Raw genomic sequence first — 23,756 nt, forward strand, 5'->3', positions numbered from 1 at the left:
AGCCAGGCAGATACGAGGTTACAATGGCTGGTTCTATTAAGTTTAAGAAAAGTGGAGAGAAAAATCATGATTCCAAAGAAAATGTTTGAAATGCAGGTTAATCATTATATTGTAGGTTTAATTGTAAGATAACACGGGTTGGGTTTATTCTGAGGAAAATAACTGACACAAACCTCAATAATCTTGACAAGACTAGATTTATTTTTACAGACAATGATAATAATGGACAACAAGTAATTTATTACTGCACAAACGTGCAAACTTTACAGATGAATCTTTCAAAGATCGATTAACATATTTACAGATCAAATATTCATTTAAGACTATTTTAAAATTGTTCCGGTAAAATAATATTTTACACGACACACGTTTAAAGTAAAATTACGATACTTGTAGGTTGTAGCTACTTACGGTCGACTTCGCGTCTCGTCTACTAAATATTGTGCCTTGTATTAGGTGTGCATATGGAACCGACTCTAGGTTGGAATGGCAATTTATTTAACAACCTCGATACTTCAACATACACGATACAGGTAGCGATACAACATTCAAACTAAAACTAAATCATGCCCCCTAAACACCAATACAAGACTAAACGACAAATCAGGGAAAATAAATGTACCTTAAGCTTCATATTTGAATTACAGTTTTCTCTAGGCTATAACTAATATATGAGTAGGCTTAAGATTTTAAATTATTTAAGTTTAATACTGATAAAGAGTATTGTGTTTAAAAATACGTAAATGAGATTCCATTAATCGTATTCGTAACTTAAAAACATGTAGGATAATAAATGCTACCAGGAGACATTCCATTTGGAAAAAAACACAAAATATTACATAATAAACTATATCAACCAAGGTAATGTGAATTGTTTTACAGATCTAAAAACATTTAAACCCATTTTATCCACTAGCTTTGAACATTTCTGTAAATTACATGTTTTCACCTTTTGGTTTTGGAGAAAAAGAAAATATGTATTGACAATGGACATGGTAACTTAGTCGCAATTTTGACATAAAAAGAGACCAAACTTTTTAAAAATCAACTGCAAAATGATAAAGCTATAACTAACAAACCAACTTAAAAATTTAAACCAATGAAAAAAATAATTCAATATCTGCAAGAGTAAAACTTATAAAAATTATACTTTAAAACTGAAGTTTGGCAAAATAGTTTCTAAAAAGTAATGGAATACTTTAAAAAGTCAAAATTATTTAAAACATAACATTTACACTAATCACATAGCTACCTTTTTTCAATACTAGTACTTTGCTACAAAATTACAAATTACCTAAGGTCATCAATAAAAAAAACTACAATTCCAAACAAAACTTGAAAGCTAAATGTTCAGGTTATCTGATCAGTTTTACTCAAATAAATAAAATGTTTCCCCCTATAAAAGTTTTCAAATTATATAACTTTTATGATTTGCTGCAGTCCCAGAAACCGTTTAAAGGCCCGTCCAAACCGAAGCGGGAAAGCGGCGGGAGCGGGAAGGTGGCGGGACGAATTCCCGCGAGGGATTTTAAAACACATGGTGTTAGATGTGAGCACCCACACTAGAGCGGTACCGCTCCCGCCGTCCCGCAGCGTTGTTCGATTGTCCCGCCGGCTTGAAACATGATGGATTTTCCCGCTCGTACCGCCGCGGGAACACATTGGTACATGGCTCATGATGTTAAGAGTTGTTATTTTTAGCCACCTCACCATAAAATTATTGAAATTTAAAGTAGTTTTTGGATAGTAGATAACCCCCTTTGAAACTGCCTTTCGTCTTTCCTTAGATTCTGCATAAGGGTATGGTGGTATTTCGCCAAATAAATGTCTATTTAAATTAATTTCATGAACCCAAACAGATCGCCGTCTTGCAGCTTCATCTTCATCCTCAGCTGTTGCTAGCAAGAGAAAAGCTTCTTCCTTTACATTACGATTCATGAAATGAACGCATAAAACACAAACATTCACTTAACACAGCCACTCTGTAACTAAGATGAAAATGAACGGAGGAGTCGTCCCGCTTCCCGCTGTCTGCAGCTTCGGTGTGGGCTACCCCCTTCCCGCTCCTGCCACTTTCCCGCTTCGGTTTGGACGAGCCTTAAAATAAATAGGAACTTTGGCATTACACAGAGATAACCAATGTATGTTCAATCAATTAAAATAAACAGTTTATTGAAAATGTTGTGTAGATTTAAAACAAAACAATTTTTGCCGATTAAAAACTACTTAGACCAACTAGTTGATCTTATTTTTAATATGTTTGTGATTTCCAAGTGTATTCAACCGATCGGATAACCAGACTTCTTAGAAACAACAAAAAGTTGTAGAAACAGTAGACAGGTTGGCGCGTTGAGATAAAGAAATATATTCCCATTGCCAACATAGAGGGTTTGGGCGACAGCAAGGCAGGTTACCCGCATAGAGTAGGACTTGATCACGATAGGAGACAGCAATGGACATAGAGTCAACGATGAGATAAACGTACTGATGATCAGAAGTGTAGAGCTCAATAGACAATTCAGTAAGAGAAAGGATGACTTTTGAGTCTCCACATTTGGTTTTGTAGTGCTACTGAGGTAACTAATTCTGTTGAAATAAGAATTCTTTCTGGTTCACTTTGCATTCTTAATAATAGTTGAATACTAGTTAAGAAAATGTGGCAGTAAATTTCTGATACAGGACATAGTTAATAAAGTTTTTAACACGTTCGCTGCTGAGCGGTCGAAATCGGCCGGTGCCGGCTGTGCGGTCATAATCGGCCCATTGACGCGGACCGTTATAATCGTTGCCAGCCTGTAGCTTAGAATGTGAGCTTTACTTTGGTGTAGGTTGGTACTAAAATTTCCTGTAAAATCCCATCTGGCAATGCTTTTGTCCCGGTTTCGGGGATTTTCTCTCTTTGAGCGACATTACAAAGACACTGGCTACGGATCCAATCAGTGCTGCTACCCTTAGGTGTTTCAGTGAACTACTGCTTCACCCCTGCTCTTTTGTAATTCGTCAGACTGAAATATTTGAATGCCAATTGCGTTCGCTGATGGGCCTCGCCGCCATGGGCGAGCGCCTGTTTGATGTATACCGCAGTGAACGTGTTAAACAGTGAATGAAAGTACAAGATGAAAACGAACAGTCATGTTAATGAAACATAAATTATCTGAAGCTACAGTATATTTAAGTTAAAGTAGATAATAGTGTTGAACTAATTAGAAATTACAATAGGAAAAAAATTTGCAACATAAACAATTTACGTAAAAACAAAAATAAAAATCACAGCAAAATGTATTTATTCCACTATGTATTAATTTGTGCTGGACAATTTCATCTTGCATGACCGTTTGTGCATTGTCAAAATATATGTTTGAGCTCTAAAATTCCTCAAAGCTAAACTAACTATTTACACATAGATCTAAAGGGTTACTCGTACCACTAGAACAGATGGTGGGAAATCTTTGGCGAAACTTTTGGCATTCCTGGTTGTACTCAAAATAAAAATCTCAAAACCTCTGTACAACGTTAAAAAAAATATGTAGGTATTCCATTGAGAAATACATTATAATGAATATTCATCCTAAAAATAAATTAAAAAATATAAAATAAAGATTATATTACTACTTTATAGGTTAGTTTATATTCACAAGGTGATTTTACTCAGGCAGTTGATCACTTCTGGCAATTACTTAACAATTAAGATCTTACTTCCAAGAGTACAACCAGTCAAAGAAAATTATACCTTTATAAAACAACCATTATCTACAGTCTATTATTTACAATTTTAATTACCTCTCTTGGGTTAAGATTATTCGTTAAAAATATCACATTTATTAATATCTAATGGTAGATGAAATCTTCAACAGGGCTCTCACTATAAAAAGTACAGTTTGAATGTAATGTAATACGAATAAATACAAAAATAAAGACTTAAATATACTAAAGAAACCCCAAATTATTAAGTACTTAAAATAAAATACACCAAAATAATTTACACTATAAACTAAAGCAATAAGTAATACTTCTAAATACAATTTTGTCTTGTTTGTAAAATGCATATTTACACAATTTACCAAATTTTTATTTCTAGAACAAATTAATAGAATGATTTGGTAAAATTATGTCTTGGTTCTTCTAAAAGATACAAGTAATTACTTTTATAACAAAGTAACAACCATAAAATCTATATTAAAAATAGACAATATGGCATTTACTGTCATTTTACAGTAAATACCGTTTGTAGTCACTTTTACAAGCCTGACCATATATGTAACAGAGCAAATCCACAAACTGGATGCGAACATAAAAGCAAGGTTCATTTAGTATGAGAACCTTTACAAACAAACCATTATAATAAATCAGGGAGCTGATAAAATTATGACACAACCTTGTCTAACCGCAGCCCAATCTGAAGGCTTCCAACTAACAATCCCATTTAACAAATGACATCAGTGCCCTCCCCTCCCTACATTCTAAATTCACACACAGATTAAATGATTTCTTAACATTCACCCACAATTTAGTATCCAAATGAAAGAATAACAAATTAAAGATATAGTCTTAAGTAAAAACAGAACCGATGATGGATCCAACTGTTACATACTAGGTCTGGCAGTGACGGTGAAAAACTCCATACAAAATATAAGTGCCAGATTGTCATTGGATATAAAAATGTTGGTTTAGGTAAATGCGGATGTTGGTGCAGACGTGTCTACGAGGTGGCAGTATCCTTCCGAGTGGAGAACGAAACTATGGATCGGATACCCTTCATCGACGTCTACAACAGATTGAAAACATGTGTTAAACAGTTGAACAAACTATATGATTGTAGTAGCTTTCACAGCGTTTTGCAAAGATGTATGAACCTGATATTATTCAAATAACCCAAAGAGAAACACTTGGTATCACTATTGATCATAGAGTTTTACATATTTTCTACGATGAATGACATAACTTCATAGAACAAATTCACTTAGAAGTTTTACAAAATGTTTCTTTTGAATTTGTGCCTTGTCTGACAATGGAAAACAAAAAGCATTTAAAAAGTCATTACAAAGCAAATGTAATGTTCCTAATGTTACAGAAAACGACATACTATTCACTAGCTTAACACCGTAACTTTGGAAGCCTGGGGTAGAGCCCTAAGTATGTTGCAATTCGATAGAAACCTTCTGAGGTATGAAAAAAAAACATTCAAAGATTTCACAGCGATTTGATGGCAGTTTTGAAATGCAAAAAGGACATACAAACGTACATTTGATTTTGTAAAATATGTAGGTAGGCTAGATAATTTATTTAATGATGATAAATCACGTTACTTATAAAATCTATAGCAAAATTGTGTAGTTTCAAAGAATTTACATGAATACATTTTTTGTTATTTTTCTCCTTCATAAAAAAAAAAATAATTTATTTTCTTCCCCAAACTGAAAATAGGTAAAACATCTCTTTCGAAAAACGTCTTAGTAAAAATTAAAATGTATGTATAACCTCCTGTTAAAAACAAAGGAAGTATCCAGTAGTCTAGTTACTGTATGATTTTGATTTATAATAGCAGATAAATCTCTAATCAATACTTAAAAAAAAAATAAAACTACCTACAGTTTAGTTTTGAAGATATGGATTGAGAGTAATTATCTACAATACAATAAAAAAAAGAGTGTGGTAAGCAACATATGTAAAAAGTAAAGACGGTGGAAGTGAAATCCAACAACAAAATCTTGTGTAAAAAACACAGCTGATAAAAAACAAATAGATTGAAAATGCAGTGTGAAAATGTGTTGAAAAGTGTGGAAAAAATATTAAAAACTGGTGCCTGGCAAATTACATTGTTTTAATGAGGAAAAACCAAAACCGATATAACCCTTTTTTATTCTTAAAACATTGATTTCTCGTTAAATTTTATGTTGATTTGACAACCATCCTAAACAAAAACATCGTGAAAGAATGATTTTTAATTGTTTAGATATGCACCACTCCATAGAGAATACTAGAAAAATATTCTTGCAGAAAAAGATGTTGTTATAAATACACAGGGTAACAAAAAAAACCGGACATTTTAAAAATATGCATTACTTGATCATTTTTGTGTCAATTATAACCATTGTTACATTAAAATGTTTGTAAACTCTTCTCATTTAAGAAATAAACTATAAAATATAATATCTAATCTAGTCTTAGGGAGTTATTAAATCCCTAGGGAGTAAAAAATCAGCTATTGTAAGTAATAGTTGTCAATAGTTCGACATATCAATGGTAGGCTATAATGTTCAGTGACACAATAATAGACAAAAACTTACTAAACGGTTGCTTATTCACTTTAGCAGAATTGAAAACAAGCTGGAAGTAGTTTTGGGAGGTTATCTTTAAATGAAAAGTATTTTTTTTCTAGCTTAGTTTGTTAAATAATTATGCAAAATGACAAAAAAAATATACTTCATCACACGGGCAAAAAGTGTTTTTTCAACCCTCACTCATTTTCTAAAAATTGAGCTTGGGTCGAAAAGAGTCACTTTATGCCCTAGTGATAAAATATACTATTTGTTGATGGTAAACAAAACTATGGCTGTTATCTGTCACCATTGTTGCATCAGTGCTGAGCTATATTAATGTTTGTTTGTTTGGTTATTAAAGGCCCAAATATCATTTCATTGGTATTTGTTATATAGTAGGTACACCGTTAGTATTCAGGACGGTAATTATTTAAATGGTAGGCACCAGCTGTACACCTAGAAGTAAGTGTGGTGTGGTGTGGTGTGCATCATGCCAACACAAACATCACCTCTCCCCCTCCTTACCTCTCTCCTGCCTGGCTTAGTACTTGGTTCTCCTCTTCTACAAGGAACCAATACAATCACATCAACCAACGTAACAGTTAAGGTGAACGTATAATAAGTATTTGTATATCGCATGTTGTGAACAAGTTGACAATATTTCTTTGGTTATACCACCAAAATATGGATGGGAAAAGCTAGAGTTGGCCTTTTGGAAACATGTACTACAATATTTACCAACTGTTTCTAACTCGTACTTGGATCATGCCAAAGAATAATATTTTTTTATAGTTAAAGCAGTAAAATTAGAATAAATGTTTTTTTATTTTAAAAATTTCTTATGATTTTTAACTATTAGTGGAGAATCAGTCAAAGCCATTTGAAATTAAAATGTTGGAAGATTCACTTCACTAACCGTTTCAACATTTATCACCAAAAAATGTTTGACAAGAAGCTAAAACATTAGACCTCAGGGCCTACTCTCCAAGAGAGTACAACAAAAACAATACTTTATCCAAATAAAGTATTGTTTTTGTTTCTGAAAGAAAAAACTTCCATCAATTAACTATGCCAAGAAATCAATGAAACAAAAAGTGTTCATATTGAATACAGACATCGTAATATGATTACTTAGAAGATTAAAACAAATTAAACACTGGATGATTTAAAATAGAGTTTTCCATTAGGGGAAATAAGTTGACAGAAAAGATATACAATTTTTTTTTGCCACAATTAAAACAAACTGATTTAGGTATTATTATATTATCAAAATTATATTTTTGCACAATATTGTAGGAGGCTATCTGTGTTTAAAAATTCACTTAGGCCTAACATGTTTTAATCATTTTAGTAAAATTTTATTTCATGAAGATTGAATTTACTTACCTTCTTTTTCGATCCATTAAGGAAATCTTTATACATTTCTGATCGCAAATATCTGGAATAACTATCACTCTTCATCAGGTGGTACACATGAGCCTGAAACAGAAAGTTGTTTTTAAGGATTGTGGGTTCCATTTGCTATACTAATCTAGGAGAGCCACAAAACTTGCTTTAATTAAATTTTTTTTATTTTTTTATTTATGGAAAACCGAAAGTAAAAGCGCTTAAAAACGGTATAATATGTTTAATAAACTGACAATCTCACTGTGTGTAATAACTGTTGGAAGTCTTGATTTTGCATGTAAATACTAACGAGAAGTTTGTTCAAAAATATCCTCAAAATCTTCACACTACAACAAAGAACTTGTATAAGAATGTTTGTGGTGACAAAATGAATAACTTAAACACGATCCTAACCTGTTTTCATATGCAACTGTAAACTAAGTGTTATCAGTACACTAGAAGAACCAGCATTCATAAAATTTCTACAACCAAGACATCTATAATTTCCTACGGTGCAAAGTAAAAGCTATGACTGGACTTAACAGTCAACAGTCTATGTAACACCAGTTAGAATATAGAGAGGAATTGACAATGACATGTTCAAAAATCCTTTTGTATGGATTTAAAAAATATTCCTGTCATTTTCTAGGAACGGCTCATATTCTTCAACTGGACTGTTTTACCTAAGGTAATCATACTGAACTCTATTTAATTCCAAACAAATTTCAGTACATACACTTGACAAAGACCGAACCCCTCTTAAAAAAAAAAAAAAAAAAAACCTAAACCATAAGAGTTAATGGAGCTCACCGCAGCAGTATCAAACGTCCAGCGGTCGGGCTGCGCCATGTTACGCTTGGTGATCTCGTGTGAGTGAGAGTCTACATTGATGGGACAGCTGGCGTCTGATGCTAGGTACTCGGTCCATATCTCTGTCACTCTCTGCGCTACGTCCTTCTGTGGCAGAGCCTTCAACTCCTGCACTGCCTCCCAAAATCTGTGGCAAGAAACAAACATGTGATCTAGTAATGGAATAGCTTAAATATGGGACTGGGACAGTGGTGTCGTCCTGTAATCCAACTACTAGGAGGTCACGAATAGTGGATATTTATAGGCATGTACTGTGGATGCGATACTCCCTGGTGTGGATTAACGTCCGCACTAGAGAGTACTACAACTATCCGCAGTACTATCCTGATAATTAGATTAATTCGTTAATACCAAGGCAAGAATGTGTTTTGGATTCCACGATAAGCTGTAGGTCCCTTAGTTGCCATTAGCTGTATGGGCTATTAATTAACAGCTGTGTCTAAGGAATATGTCGGCCTTAGTCACTAACAAGAATACAAGATCGTGCCACTCTACCTACACTCTTCTCCATTCATTTTTGGCTTAAAATACCCTACTCTGTGTGGTCACCATTTCAATGAAAAGTATTAGAAAGTAAAGTATGCACAAGATTGTGTAGTCCCTGGTAGCATTGGTAATAAAGTAAATTGAAAAGTGATTTGTTTGACTTCCTCAATACAATAGGATTAGCAAAACCACAACAACCACTTGTTACTGTTATTGTTGGTGGTGGGTGACGAATATATCAAATTGTCAGAATACTTTCAGTGAACAAGATTTCTAATGGGTGTATTATGTTGTAGGAAATTCAATTATTCATCACTTATGTTGTTCATGATGTCTTAAGTCACCAACTGTTCCCTATTTAGTTTATCAAATAAATTTTACTAGGTAAGAATGTTTCAATAACATTTTTTCATGTCAGTGCCAGATCAAAATTTACTTTGTTTTTGTATTTCTATAAATAATATACAATAAATAAATTAACTATTTAGGTAATAATTTTTGGCCAACCACCATTCAAAAAGTAAAGGTGTACATAGTACAATGTACACAACATGCAGTTTATTTTAAGAGATCAATGAGAATTATTTTAACGGTATCAACTAAACTGCCTAAACTAAGGCATAAGGCTAGGCTATACGACAAGGCAATAACCTGACAAAGATATTGAGCCTTGGAAGTAAGTAATTACAGCCGTGAAAACATGGTACTCACTTAAGATTTTCCCCGCTGAACTCCTTTTCCAAAAATTTAATGAAGTGTTCTCTTCCTACAGGGTCTGCCAATAACTCCTTCAAACTGAAGGCCCATCTCTTGACCCTTCTGGCAGAAATGTCTTTCCTGTGGTAAAACAAGAAACATGTTAATCTTAATTGTAGTATTTGATCAATTTTATCTCGAACGAATAATAATTTGTATGCCTAAAACAGCTACAAGTAAAAGAAAAAAATACTACCGACAATAAAGGATATCAAAACAAAAATTAGTTTTTAAGTTAAATAAAACTATTTCTGTAGCTTTTAAACTCTGTCATACACACAGGCTGGAGCTGCCTGGGTGGCCTTAGAGTTGCTATAAATCAAGTATTGTTGGCCTTATTAGGAATTTAAAGCATTAGTGTAGTTTGTTTGATTTAGAAAAAAAAAATAAAAGATTGCTTAGTGCATGAAGTAGATTACAAAACAAAATTAAGTAAATAATTGTTCTCACAAGAATAACTGTTTGATTTTGATTTTAAAGGTACCATGATTTGTATGATGTCAAAAACAATTAATATTCCAAGGGTACAAACTACAAAGGTAAGGCAAATATACCAGTAATCGGCTGTGATTAAGGTCAATGTCATCAATTCCATAATTCAAGAGAAATTCCTAATTTTTTGTTCAAAAACTAGTCAAAGTTTAAAATATTAAGAAATCTGGATTAAAAGTGTGTTAAAAAGCTTGTAAAAGAGTCAAGTTTCAAAAAGAAGCTAGAAAAATGAGGAGTAATTATTATAACTAATTAAATAAAACACTCCTTTCAGATTTGATCAGTGGTGAATTTTAATGATAACTAGGTTTAATTTAACCCTCGCTCACATAACTCAGAATTCTATCAATAGTTGATGGTATTATACTCCGTTCTCAAAATGTAGGCAGTTTGAGGGGAAGCGATTCCATCCCCTCCATATCACTCTAACTTTGAAAAACAGCCGACAGCTAATAAGCTGATAAAAAAGTAGTGGGGGAACCCAGGAAACCTTCCCTTTAAACTGCCTAAATTTTGTGAACAGACAATAGCCAAATATTATTTCTGCAATCAACTCATACAAAATTAAACAGCACTCCAAACATGAATTGATTCCAGTAAACTGAACCTTAAAAATGTTTACTCTTTAGGTTGGCAACCGTGAGTGACAGAGTGAGTAAACATAACAGATGTTTTGTTTACTAACAGTAAATTTGGCACTCGTGGCTAACCATTTCTACTCCTACAGCAGCCAACACAATGTACTGAAAATGTCAACAACAATAATATAAAATCAGCCAGCAGGATTGAATTAATAATGTTGAAAAAATAATTTTATATCGTCAGGAAAACATACCTAAAAAATAACCAAGACAAAAATTAGAAAAGAGTTTTTTAGATAAAAACATGTACGTGGAAATAGATAATATTTGCTTGAATGTCAATGATTATTTTGCAGCTAGTACAAAAATCTGTAAGATAAAACTGTCTTCCTACAATGGTAACCTATTAATATTCATAATACAAATATTTTTTAGGTTATAAATATAAATGAATGAGTCCAAAATGATTACTCACGTTTCTTTATACTGATCCCAGAAGTCTGGACTGTCCGATATCCATGGATTCGCCATTTCCGGAGGTGTGAAGAATGAATCATATTCTGAATACTGCTCAAAGTAACTGATGTATCTACAAACATATTTTGACCAGTGAGAAATCACAAATTATATAATTTATTTATTTATAACTACTATTCTATTAAAATGTGTTTGATGTCTGAACAAAAGACTACATTATTTTGAAAACATCTTCCAAATTAATCTTTGGTAGACTATATTGTATTTCAAAGTGTTTTAACATTACTAATTTTGACTATACCAAAGTCAATATCCAAATATCTAGGTCAAAATACTAAAAGGAGTAACAGATGGAAGTAAAATGTACAACTTACGACTCTGCAACTTTGGAGATTTTGAAATTGCGACGGTCGAGGCGTGATTTGAGCATCGTGATTTCCTTGTTAAGAGCTTCGACCGTAGCCGTAGTCTGAGCGTTGGCTGTGGTCTCGCCGGGCCGCGCAGGGACGATCTTATTCATACGACACGCCTTCTTGATGTCCAGCTCTGTCGTGTTGACACATCCGGGCTGCCGGGACGAGATTGATGATGGATTAGATTTTTACGATGCGGACATACCACGTTGTGTAAGGGAAAGTGAGTGTTTTATAGATTAGATGATAGCTTTGTTACTGAGTGAGAGCTGGTTCTTTAGTCAGAATCATTTACTAGCCCAATGATAAGTGAAGCACATGGGGGGTTTCACAACTTTTGAACCAGAGATGAAGAACATTAAAGATTATAATCTAGGATGAAGGGAGAGTGAACACATTTCGTGGAATATTCCAGTTTGCTGAGGGGCCACTAGTATCACTAGTGATTCATGTACTAACAATATTTCACTTCTCCGGAAGCTTCTTTAAAAGAGGAAGAGATTTTGGGATTTAATTTTTATTTTCAAGTTTTTGTGTAAACATTTTTGTAGCATCTGTATAGCTATCATTGCCGTATAGCCGCCATTGCCAAATAAGTATTTTTATTTTGCAAAAATTAGCCATACATAAAATTTTAGCTGATACTTTTTGCACGTTCTTCTTGCCGCCTCATTTTATTTAAACTTAAATTAGGCTAATTTAGCATCAAGGTTTTTATATTGAAATGTTAAATAATAAACATTTGGCCTTAAAATTCTTCTTTTTTTTTGGAGATAAAGGAAAACGATTATTTTATGAGGCATAAAAAGGATGTGTAAATTTTCTTTTCATAAAAACGAGGTGTTATTCAGTAGGCCTACTTAGATACCCTTTACAAAAACTAAGCAATGGTTTTCAGGAAATGGACTAGGCCTATACATTCTTGAGAGGTTAAATATAACTTATAAAATCCATTCAATAGAAAATATAGTGTACAGTTGTAACTTAAACTATGAAAATCCTAAAAGAAAATTATTTTCAAGGCCCTGTTTTAGCTGAGGCCTTGTTTAATTCCCAATGACCAGCTATTGGAAGTCTAGATAAGTTGGAAGAATGTATTATTTACCATTGGTCGGTGAACGTCCCAAAAAGCCCTCTCTTGACTGTCGAGAACCTTGCGTTCCAACTTGTCCCTCTTCTTGTCTACTTTGCTCTGGGCTTCCGCTTGCATGAATATAAACTCCCACTTGCGCGAGAACATCTTCTGCAGTCTCGCAAGGCTCTCTGCCTCGTAGTCTGCCAGCTCCAGTCTTGTTTTGTTCTGCATCGTCCGCTTGCAGAGATACACAGCTGAAACCACAATGTTGCATGGGAGTCAGCTGAAGAATGCACTTGACTACTAGTCCTACCGGGTCAATCAATGTAATTTGTTGTAACACAACTTATATTGTATTAAATGCTGCCTATGACAGTTGAAACTGTAAAGAATATTACCATATATAAGTCAAAACTCACTACCTATGCTTGTGTTATTTTACTTGACTTAAATGTTGCTTGGCGTAGCGGACTATGAATCGCAAGCAAAAAGCAAGCTGTACTGCAATACCCAGGTTAAAGATACTTTGGAGCACTTTTTACACTTCCATTGCATAATAGAAAATTAAAATCTGATTGAGGTAAACCTTCTGCTCTTTGCTGTGAATCATGGTCACTGTCTCTTCTTATTGACTGCCCAAAATAAAAATAGTTTTACATACTAACAGACTTTAAAATTGATTTTCAAACTCATACTAGTGCAGATATATTTGAAACTGGCCAAAAAAGTTCATATTATTTATTTATTCTAACTGAATTATGTTAGATTTAAGCTGTAGTCCTATTGTTTAACTTTATACTAAATCTACCAGAGTGGCCATATTAAAACAAATTACTACGGATGGAATAAAAATATTAATATACACATCAATAGATTTCTGATTCAACCAATAAACTCAATCAAAATGGGGTGTAATTTTTCTCACCATAATCTGTATTTTCTGGTTCCCAACAATTTGATGGCCAAAAGTATGGAGTCTGTAACAGATAAACAAATGTATATAAATAAATTGTCATTTTTAGGAAACTAAAAAAAGACATAAGGAAGATACATTACAGTTTTCCTTTTATCCTACTTTTACTATTTATCATCCTACAATGATTTGCTTTTCAACTGCAAACTATTGGGTTATCAAACGAGAGAAAGGCTTTTACAGTCAAAGTTGACAGTCGAATCTTGAGTTTTCAAGAGGTATCCACAGCATGGAATTTGCGAAAATTCCAGCTTACATTTTTTGTAAGCTTCAGGGCAATCAACAAATCAACTATGCAAATTCAATGACACATTTATAGAGATTGGAAAACAAAGGTCTGAAAGTCTATGGTGTTTCAATATAGTTTTTAATGTTTTATATTACATAACATAAAGCTCAAGATAAATAATTTGAGATTGTCTGAACCCAAACTAGTTCTTAGAAAAGTTTAAAACTCAACACAATAATAATAATAATAATAATTTCGGAAACATTAAACAAGAACTCACAGAGACAGCAGTTTGAAAATAACAATATTCTAGTAATCGTACCTGGAATCGGTAGAAGGTATTGTCATTTTTAACAGTAAGCATGTGGTCGTCGATGGGGAAGAAATATCCATGGGCAGCCATGAGGTGGCCTAGGTGCAGGGCTTCAGCTGGTAAAATAAGCAAAGTAATGTATAAACAGATGGACAAAGACCACTAATATGATGTGTATTTAAAACCATTTTTGACAGGATATAATACAGTACTTTTAATTACCCCAACCCCAGTAATTATTTTGTTCTATATTTGATAAAAAAAACACTTTACTGAAAATAGTTATTTGTGTAACTAGTGGGCAAAATGGCACTTTGCTGCACGCGACATCAATGTTATGGAATGATCTCGAGTGGGTGCAGGAAAGGCCTTTTGCACTCGTGTTACACATTACATTTTTCCTACAGTCACTATAAAGCATATAAATAATTAGTCTTTCAAACACTATACAACACGTTTTTAGGTTCAGCTGGCAACACAAATAGGTGCCCTAGAGAAAGTAGTACCCGGTCCGTATCACTACGCTATATTTCCTCGGCAAGAAATGTGCTCCGCGACTTGAGAATATAGTTCTGTATGTTTTTGTAATTTGAAGTGGTTTCCGCGCCTAAAAAAAATGCTTTAAAGATATTTTCTTGTTTATTAAGATCGTAGGAATGTTTTAAAAACGTTTAAAAGAAAAGTCCAGAAAGTTCAGAAATACCGAAACGATAAACAAGGAATGACAGGTTAAATCGTAGTTATAATAGTCAATCAGCTGCTCATAGTATTATTATCTTTAAGTGTTGCCAACCTATTTCCAAGCGTACGCAGATTACGTGCATAATAGAACCACGCTGTTTTGTGTTATTTCGTTGGAATCCTGATGTGCACCAAAGTATAAACCGTACGGCAAAGTATAAACCGTACGACAAAGTATAAATATGCAGCAATTAGCAGCTTTCTGTACTATAAACAGTACAAGGAAGCCAAGGAAGTTTGTCGGGTGACTGTAGGAAAACATCCATTAATGGCAAACAGAAAAGCATAGTTACACATATAACACAGTAAAAACAGTAAAACACAATATATAAATTAACTTTAGGCTACTCTCTATTTTTAATTGTTTACTCTGTGTTTAGTTACATTTATTTAGCCAGGAAAACCCTTAAAGGTCTACAGTCTATGTTAATATTAGAAAAGGGTTAAAAAGTGGTGAAAGCTACTTACTTGTGTCTTCAACATCCAGATTTTTCACCATCCAAAGAATAAGATCAGATCCTAACACAAAATAAAATGTTAAAAGATTTTTGTACTAGGACGCTAGGCACGAGCCTGGGACTGTTTTTCACATTATTTCAGGCTAGACCTAGGAGTTGCTACATTATCACTTAAAAGATAAAGTCCATTGGTGATTTGGCAGGATTTGAACCGGGGACCTCAGGCATCGTCGTCCAGCGCTCTAACCACTACAACAGCTCGCTCCCCCAAACGTTAGAGATTAAGAGATTTTAGAATTACAACTGCGTGGAGCCAAGGCTTGACTTATACATTCTTAATTTGATATAGTGTCACAATACATGAACTTAAATAAACTTAATACAAAATTGATTACAAAACCACATAATTTACATGGCTCCCAAGAAAGATGTTTATATTGATAACTAGCCCAAGAATTTTGATTTACTTGGTCTATTCTTTCTGATAAAAAAAAAAAAAATGGTTGATTTAAAACGCTGTCTATGTTATTTTATGGGAAATAATATGATAACATAATAATAATAACATTTGACTTTTCAGTGTTAATAATAAGATTTTTCTGGTAAAAAATTTGATAGTAGTTAAAAAACTCTTTAGAAAACCTCTCAATCTGTTGTTTTTATTTTCCCGGAATTAGTTCATTACAATCATCAGCAAACAGACACATAGATCCGCCGTTTCCAGGAATCGTCCCTGGCATACCTCTAATATAGCAGGAAAAGAGTAGGCCTAGAGCCCTAAGAACTGTAGAGGTATATTAAGAAAAAATACGGTAGAGCTCACATCACTTGAATCAACCGTAACATATTTGGATGGTTGGATTTTTACTGAAACTCAGGGTCTTTACAGTTAAAACAGGCCGAGTCAAGCCAAGCTTTTATTATTTTGATCCTGAACGTGTCTGCAATAATTTTGGGTTTGAATTCAAGTATAGAACGGTATTGGTTAATTTTATTTAGTCAATTAAATCAACTAAATGACCACTCAACATAAACTAAACTCAAGTCCCATTAAGAATTACAAATCAGGCTTATTTTTGTAAAATATCGAAACAGACCTGTAAAGACTGAAGGAATTTTAGACATGAAGCTTTTCACTGTACGAACAGGAACTCCGGTGTTCTCGTCTTGCATTCTTTCAACAATCCCTTCCATCTGAAATAAAAAAAAAAGTTACTTTCAGGATGAAGAAAACTCTAAACATATCGGTTCTTAAAAATAAATCAAATGGATTTCGGATTTAGCTGTCATCACATGTAATCACACCTCACGACAATCACAGCTTCACTACAACTGCAGGGCAAAATCATGATTTTAGCACAACCAAGGGAGACCCCCCATGGTCTCAATTAATAATGTAATTAAGTTAATCATTAAAATAAAACTTTTTTTAATGTTTGCTGAAAAAAATTCTAAATGCAAACTAACCTTTTTGTAGACCAGGTGGTTAGGCGTGTCGTCAGAGTTAGGCGTGTGAACCTGTGCCACCTGCTGTCCGCCATTTGGCTCTTGCTTGCGCCTAACGGCTTTTTCGGAGCTCATTGTGACCATACTCAATGCTTCTTCATTTGCTTTTTACTTGATATTCAATTCATCTTAATCAATTGTGCCTAAGTGAAAGATGGGATAACAATAAATATAATTATTGTACAATATTTTTAATTTCAAAAAAATATTTCATATAGACAAATGAATATCCTATAATGGGGAATGGGTGTAATGTTAAACAAAACAAGAGATTACATTTACATATCTTCCTAATACTTTGCAAACAAATATGGTCAGTTCACAAAATCAAGGCCGTTTAAGGGGAAGTTCCCCCACTACTTTTTTTGCTTAATGTATACTATACTTCGCAAGGGGAAGAAAACGCTAAAGAGAATAATTATTATGTTCCATAGATCTGCTGTGTGTAGATAAACTTTTAGCAGTCCACTAAAAGTATTTAAACTGGCTACTGTGTTTCCCAAACATTATTTTTTGTGGAAATAAACCAAACAAACGCAATAGGTTTTTATAAAGAAATAGGAGGAAAGAAAGACAATAAGTTAATGAATTATGCACTAAAAAATAAAACAAATTTTTCACACGGTATCAATAATTATTTAGGGCCTATTAAATTAAAAACATAAACATAGACTAACTGTAAAAAAATTATACTTTGACAGTTCTCATTTTGTATCACATCTTTTTTGTTGCTACTTGGTTCAATCAATGAATACACCAAACCCGGTACTTACGTATTAAACGGAGGCCACATTTTGTCAGCGCGCTGCGGCGGTTATGTTAGGTTGGGTTATCGTAAATATTATGTGTGTAGGACTTTCCTCGCTTCGTTATGAATCGAACGATACCAGACGAGTTATACTTTCTATTATGATAACCCAACCTAACATAACCGCCGCAGCGCGCTGACAAAATGTGGCCTCCGTTTAATACGTAAGTACCCCAAACCCTTTAAGAAGCGAAATGCTTATGGAGAATAGTCAGACTGGAGGTTTTCCGTCAAAATGAGCTTCACGCGGCCGCCTCTACGATTGTTCATGCGGCGGCCGCGCTACTCTATCTCTCTCTCTTTCTAAGCAGTTTCTTTGTCTCACTCAGACAGCTGACCTGGCCATGCTCGCGTTAGTCTACCTAGCGACCGACGTGGAAACCTAAATCGGAAATTTAAATATTTCCAGGCTGAATTATTTACAGAGGCATTGCGCTTCTTAAAGGGTTTGTATTCACTGGTTCAAATTAGCTGTTGTCATAAATTTAAAAAATGCATAGTGCTGCACACTGTTGGTAATCCTTGTATCTTTTTATTGCTATTGAACATATCATAACAGAATCAAACTGCTTTGAAACAGATGTTAAGATTCTTTAATTCCATTTAAATATGAGTAGGCCTACTCATAAGGTTAATATGGGAAACTCGAAGCCACTGGGACGGATCTGCACCAGACTTCACACAAACCATCCTTAAATAATCTGTATATTTAATAAGCGACATGAAACTTTGTGAACAATAAGGCTTTTTTGTTTTAAGATTTATCCCCACATTTTATATACCAAAATGTTTGTCTAGGTGTGTAGAAGTGCAAACTGGCTTTAGATTTTCTAAGAATATCTTTTTAAGGGCGTGGGCTGCCCTCAAAGCTCCTTCCATAAGGATAACATTGTGATTGATTTGAATGTTATTATATTCTGAAACAGATGTCAACACATTAGTTTAAAAAAAGTTAAATCCCAGCTGTTTTGTTTGGTTTTGAAATGTAAACAGTTTGCATGTTTTTAAAATTAATTAGAAACCCGGCAAAGAAATGTTACCTATAGGAAACGACGGGAGAAAGTTGTACATTATATTTTCGTTTAAACATGCCAAGGACCCGAGTCCGACGACAAAGAAATATTTCCGGTCGGACACGGCGAGTCAACATAAGGCAAGCAATGCAAAACGTAAGGAGCCCCAGACAAGGCGGAGCTGGAACAGTTATTGGCAACTTGTACTTACAAAATTACTTTGACAAATACAAGAATTCAGCAGCATTCACTTGGCAAGATGGCATTAAAATTACAGAATTTTGGTAAGCTACATTTTAAAGAAAAACAACGAGGACCAGGGGAAGGATTTTAATCCTGCTGCCATAAAGGAAAAGTGAATCTACCACCATACCGAGAAATCTATTATATCCAGAGCCTACTTAATGGAACAAATTATTTGAGCAGAAACTAGAAAGAGAACGTTAGATCGTACAACTCTGCGCTCGCAATGGTCAGCACTCGAGCCAAAATTGAAGAACATAACGGTGGAGGGCCTTTCATGTATAAGGTACATGATACAACTTATCACTCAATTGACACCTTAAACCGTCAGAAGGGGAGCATCCCACATATGCCCAAATTTATATCTACAGACGTCGAAACCGCTGTTCAAGAAAGAATGCTAAACAAAGCTAATGGCTCTTGCAGCATTGAACTCATGCACATTTTGACTTTTGGTTGATATTAATCCATACACGCAAGTTTTCAGCATGATGAGCACCGTCCTGCAAAATACTACTACTGAACAGCAAAAAGAACTTAGAATGCATATAGCCAACGATCGAGCTCAAGACCAACGTCGATACAACGACGCAACTTCTAACAGACGTTGCTATAATATCCTAATTTATTATTCGTGCGGAATCATCTAATGCTTACTTAATACATGAAAGTTTCATTACAATATGTCGAGCAGTTTCGGAGTCCATAAGGAATATACATTCTTCCCCTTCTATAGATAAAGACTAGCTGCTGTACCCGTGCTTCGCAACGGGAAGATGTACTATCCAGCCTAATCCAAACACTTGTTAAATAGTTTCAATTTATAAACAAAAAGCCACTAAGTTTATACAAAAAAGTATAAACTACATTGTTATTGCCCTACTGTTAACATGAAAATATATCAATAACATTATTTTCATAACTTCAACACTTTAATAAATTGAAATCAGAGCTTGGGTTGACACAGCAACAGTTATAGCCTAGAATATTTTTTTCCATAATCAATAACATAATTTTAGAATAAATAAACCTGCCACATAGTTGTGTAAAATATTATATTTAATGTCTTTGGATCAGCTGTCTGAAATAATGTGTGAAATAAGCAATTTGGCAGTTCTGCATGTTTACATTGAAATGTTAACTCAAAAAAACGTAGTGAATTTTCTTATGCTTCCATGGAGATCAATATTAATATTTACTTTTGAAACCTCGCCTCAAAAATTTGGACATCCAAGGGGCATAGCCTGAGAGGAACTCAGCTATTTTGGATTTATCAGTTTAGTATTTTAGTTGTACAGCTGCCCAGAAACATAGACAGACAGACACCCCCTCAATTTTATTTAGTAGGCTATAGATTACAGCTGATTGATATTTTGACAAACCTCAGCTGTTGAGAGCTATTATTTCAAATGTAGGATCAAGTAAAGGGAATAGATTTAACACGTTCGCTGCTGACCGCTAGATGCCGGGACGGCGCCAGGAGCTGAACTAACGCTTGCCGCTGCGCAACATTACCGCTGATTCACTGATTTACAGTAAAAACAACAGTAGTTATACCAGATGGCAATGTTCTGCAATAAAACTGGCTTTAGACATAGTACTAAGAGATTCTGATAGATAGCAGCACTACCCAGGTTGCAGTCAGCTAAGTAGTGTCGCTATTTAGCAGGAAAGAGGTGGGACAAAGCCCTGTTCTAAACAACCCTGGTGGTGATTTTGGGAAAATATATTTTTATTGTTAGAAAAGTACGTCCCCATGAGCTGCAAAGAAATATAGGACGCTCGTGACGAGCTGGCTGATCCATAGAAACGTTAAACAACAATGAACGGTGACGTTCCAAAACGTTCCTAGCTCCTGGCGCCGTAGCCCGGCTAACATTTCGGAACGTCCGTAACAGCAAACGTGATATTGGAGTACCTATCTATAGTTTACAAAGTTATTTATGATACAAAGAATGAATACGGAGCGGCTAAAATACTTGAAAATGTTTGTGATGTTTAGAAATCGGGGCAATAATACTGCACATCTAGGGCCTACTTTCTTTACAAGTCAAAAATATCTTTAAGTTATTATACAATCCTTCAAAAATTGCAATAGTGTCACAACAGTTTTTTAAAATTAATTTCTGGTTTACAGTAGCCTAGATTTTCTCTCCTCTAAAGAAATTCATCAAGAAAGAAGTTCTTCTCATATTTTTTTAGGCATATGCTTTTTTAAAGGCCTTTTCTGAAAACAAGTTGATTGGGATAATGAACCTTTCAAGATCGGACCGCTTTCCTTAAAAGTGTTTTTGTACGCTCTTTAATACCTCAAACAAAGATAAATGCCACAAGAAAAAAAACTCAAATAGCCTATTTCTTTGAGTTTGCCATGCTAAGTTTTAAAACTGAAATTTTCTAACACATGAAACCAATTATTGATAGTCTAAGTGGCAGCTTGATTTAAAGTAAATTCATTAATATGGTATCCTGTTTAAATTAAAACGACTGTAGCTCAACTAATCACTTATTTCAGATTCTGGCTAAATTTACCAACAAAGAATATTTAAATGTGTAGGCCTACTCAATGAAAATGTTCAGAATTCATAGATTTTTGGACAGAAAAATATTCTAGGAATTAAGGAAATGAAAGAATGATTCATTGTTCTGGAAGATGACCATTTAGCTTAAATCTAGAATTGTTTTGTGTGCTATTTGGACTTCAACTGTTTTCTATTGCAATTGCACTTGTCAACTTGTAGGCCTACATATAACTTAGTGTTCGTATGTCAAGAGGAATGGCATAATGTTAAGGGTCAGTAAGTTATTATTGACTTGGTCAATTTAAACATTCTGGCAGACTCAATCGCTCCAGACAGGGCCGCCCCGAGGGCAGGGCGAGCGGGGCGACCGCCCTGGGCGCCGCAGATAGGGGGGCGCCGCGGCTTTGGAAGGTAAAAATTTAACAACGTTATCGGCGAACCGCAAACAAATATTTTACCGGAAACTCGCAAACATGTAATCAATGACAATGACTATAAAAAAGGCAATCTATTGCTTTCGCTTTATTCATATTATTTATTATACAACGCGTACTATTACTACTTATACGTCTGGCATGTGACTTAAAAATTGGCAATACTGCAAGTCCAAGACACTCACTGCGTATTCACGACGCCCCACATACACTTGCTTGTTTCTAACCTCAAAGCTTAACAAACTCTCGTCAACTCATAGTCGTTTTGTGATGTCCGTTGTCAGTCGTAGCATAGATAAAACATAGTATGTTTTATCTTTGGTCGTAGATTCAATGTTTTTAGTAATTTAGTTCAGTTTAGTTGTTACATTTATAAAGAATTACTATGCAAAACGTTCGATATCGATATATCGGATGTTGGGTCTAATGACGGTTGACGCAAACCCCCCAAATACCTTTTTTGGGGAGGGGCGAAAATTTAAATCTCGCCCCGGGCGTCTATTACCCTCGGGGCGGCCCTGGCTCCAGAACCTTAAAAATTAACTTGGTTATTTACCAAGCTTTTTGGGGACGGATTAACTCATGCCTAATTGACACATCACAGGTCAAAATGCATGTAGGCCTAGTGATTTTTACAGCACACATGTACATTTTTGGTAATATTAAAAACTTATGAATTAATCCTTCAATTAGTTACGGTATCACAAAAAAAAACCTTTAACATTTAATGTAAGTTGAAGATTTACAACAAAACTAAAAATAATAAGTTAATATGTAATAAGTAATATGGGTTCCTATTTTTCTGGCTTTATAGCCTTTAAGTTAGTTTTATTTTGCACACCATTTCCTAGACGTTTTCTAGTTGGAAGAGGTTTGAATTGGTAGCCTAATTTGTGAATTGTTATTAGTAGGCTATATAAAGTACACCAAGACTGTAAAACTATGAATGTTCTCATCTGGTAGAGGTAGGCTAGGCCTAAGTGGATGAACTTGGGTTAATTTTTGTGTCACCTTTTAACCATACAGTATTTCAAGATTGTTAAGCTAACTTACATCAGTTTCAAGTATTTGGGACAGCCAAACTAAACTTAATGAGGGATACGTGCATTAGCATTGCATTGACACTTATTGTTAAGTAGTTTTTATGATGTGATGTAGTTGAGAGAAAAAATGGTAAAATATGCAAAACTAATATAAAATAAATGTATTCCTGAAATGGGATCAAACTGATTTTGACACTTAAAGATCGGCATAATTTATTCCAATTGACTTTTTCAATCCCTTAAAAAATACCTGATTCAATGGATGTATGTGGAAGATAAAGTAAAACTTGAGATATACTTACTCACTTTGAGCAATTCTGCCACATAAAAAACAAATACTGACAGTAATTTAACTGAATTTTAGCCCTACATCATATCGGATTGACAAATAATGGCGTTCTTGACAAAACGCTAGCAGAAGACAATACTTTTTCTACCTCTCTCTTCACTCTTTGACAAATGAACACGCTCTCCAACATCTAGGCAGAGCAAAATTATTACAAGATTTTGATTGTACTGTAACAGATGTAAAAATATACTCTCATGAATATACACAATTAACTCAAAGATGAATCTTTATAATTTTTTCTTGAATATTGAATCACAATGTTAGTTGAAAGCACAGACAAATAAGAAATTCCCCTTTTATGTTTGTGTAAAGTATGATCGTATGAGGC

The 23,756-nt window shown here is 34.2% G+C and overlaps 1 protein-coding gene across 3 annotated transcripts; it reads right to left on the reverse strand.

Moving 5' to 3' along the window:
• Nucleotides 1-178: 178 nt before the first annotated feature.
• Nucleotides 179-23,491, reverse strand: LOC128992139 (regulator of G-protein signaling 7). Of its 3 annotated transcripts, XM_054415572.1 has the most exons (14): nucleotides 23,382-23,481; nucleotides 16,978-17,159; nucleotides 16,608-16,704; nucleotides 15,521-15,571; nucleotides 14,321-14,427; nucleotides 13,722-13,773; nucleotides 12,827-13,050; nucleotides 11,683-11,876; nucleotides 11,307-11,420; nucleotides 9,714-9,839; nucleotides 8,457-8,643; nucleotides 7,647-7,739; nucleotides 6,786-6,822; nucleotides 179-4,765 (listed from the first exon to the last, which is right to left on the reverse strand). In XM_054415572.1, the coding sequence occupies exons 2-13, from the start codon at nucleotides 17,098-17,100 to the stop codon at nucleotides 6,802-6,804; spliced, it is 1,389 nt and encodes a 462-aa protein (XP_054271547.1). In that variant the 5' UTR covers nucleotides 17,101-17,159; nucleotides 23,382-23,481; the 3' UTR covers nucleotides 179-4,765; nucleotides 6,786-6,801. The 3 variants fall into 3 exon arrangements, with proteins under 3 accessions (XP_054271547.1, XP_054271546.1, XP_054271545.1); XM_054415571.1 differs by lacking the exon at nucleotides 6,786-6,822 and having other exon boundaries at nucleotides 23,386-23,491; XM_054415570.1 differs by lacking the exon at nucleotides 6,786-6,822.
• Between the last annotated feature and the right edge of the window lie 265 nt (nucleotides 23,492-23,756).

Source organism: Macrosteles quadrilineatus, unplaced genomic scaffold (genome assembly GCF_028750875.1).
Source record: "Macrosteles quadrilineatus isolate MER2022 unplaced genomic scaffold, UCM_ALF_1.0 Scaffold_4__1_contigs__length_99947679, whole genome shotgun sequence".
NCBI classification, from domain to species: Eukaryota; Metazoa; Arthropoda; class Insecta; order Hemiptera; family Cicadellidae; genus Macrosteles; species Macrosteles quadrilineatus.

Coding starts and splice junctions, on each gene's coding strand:
- LOC128992139 (XM_054415571.1), bottom strand. CDS start 17,100: ATGGTCACAATGAGCTCCGAAAAAGCCGTTAGGCGCAAGCAAGAGCCA. Junction 16,705..16,977: donor ACCACCTGGTCTACAAAAAG/GTTAGTTTGCAT, acceptor TTTTTATTTCAG/ATGGAAGGGATTGTTGAAAG. Junction 9,840..11,306: donor TGGGATCAGTATAAAGAAAC/GTGAGTAATCAT, acceptor GTTTTACCACAG/GAAAGACATTTCTGCCAGAA.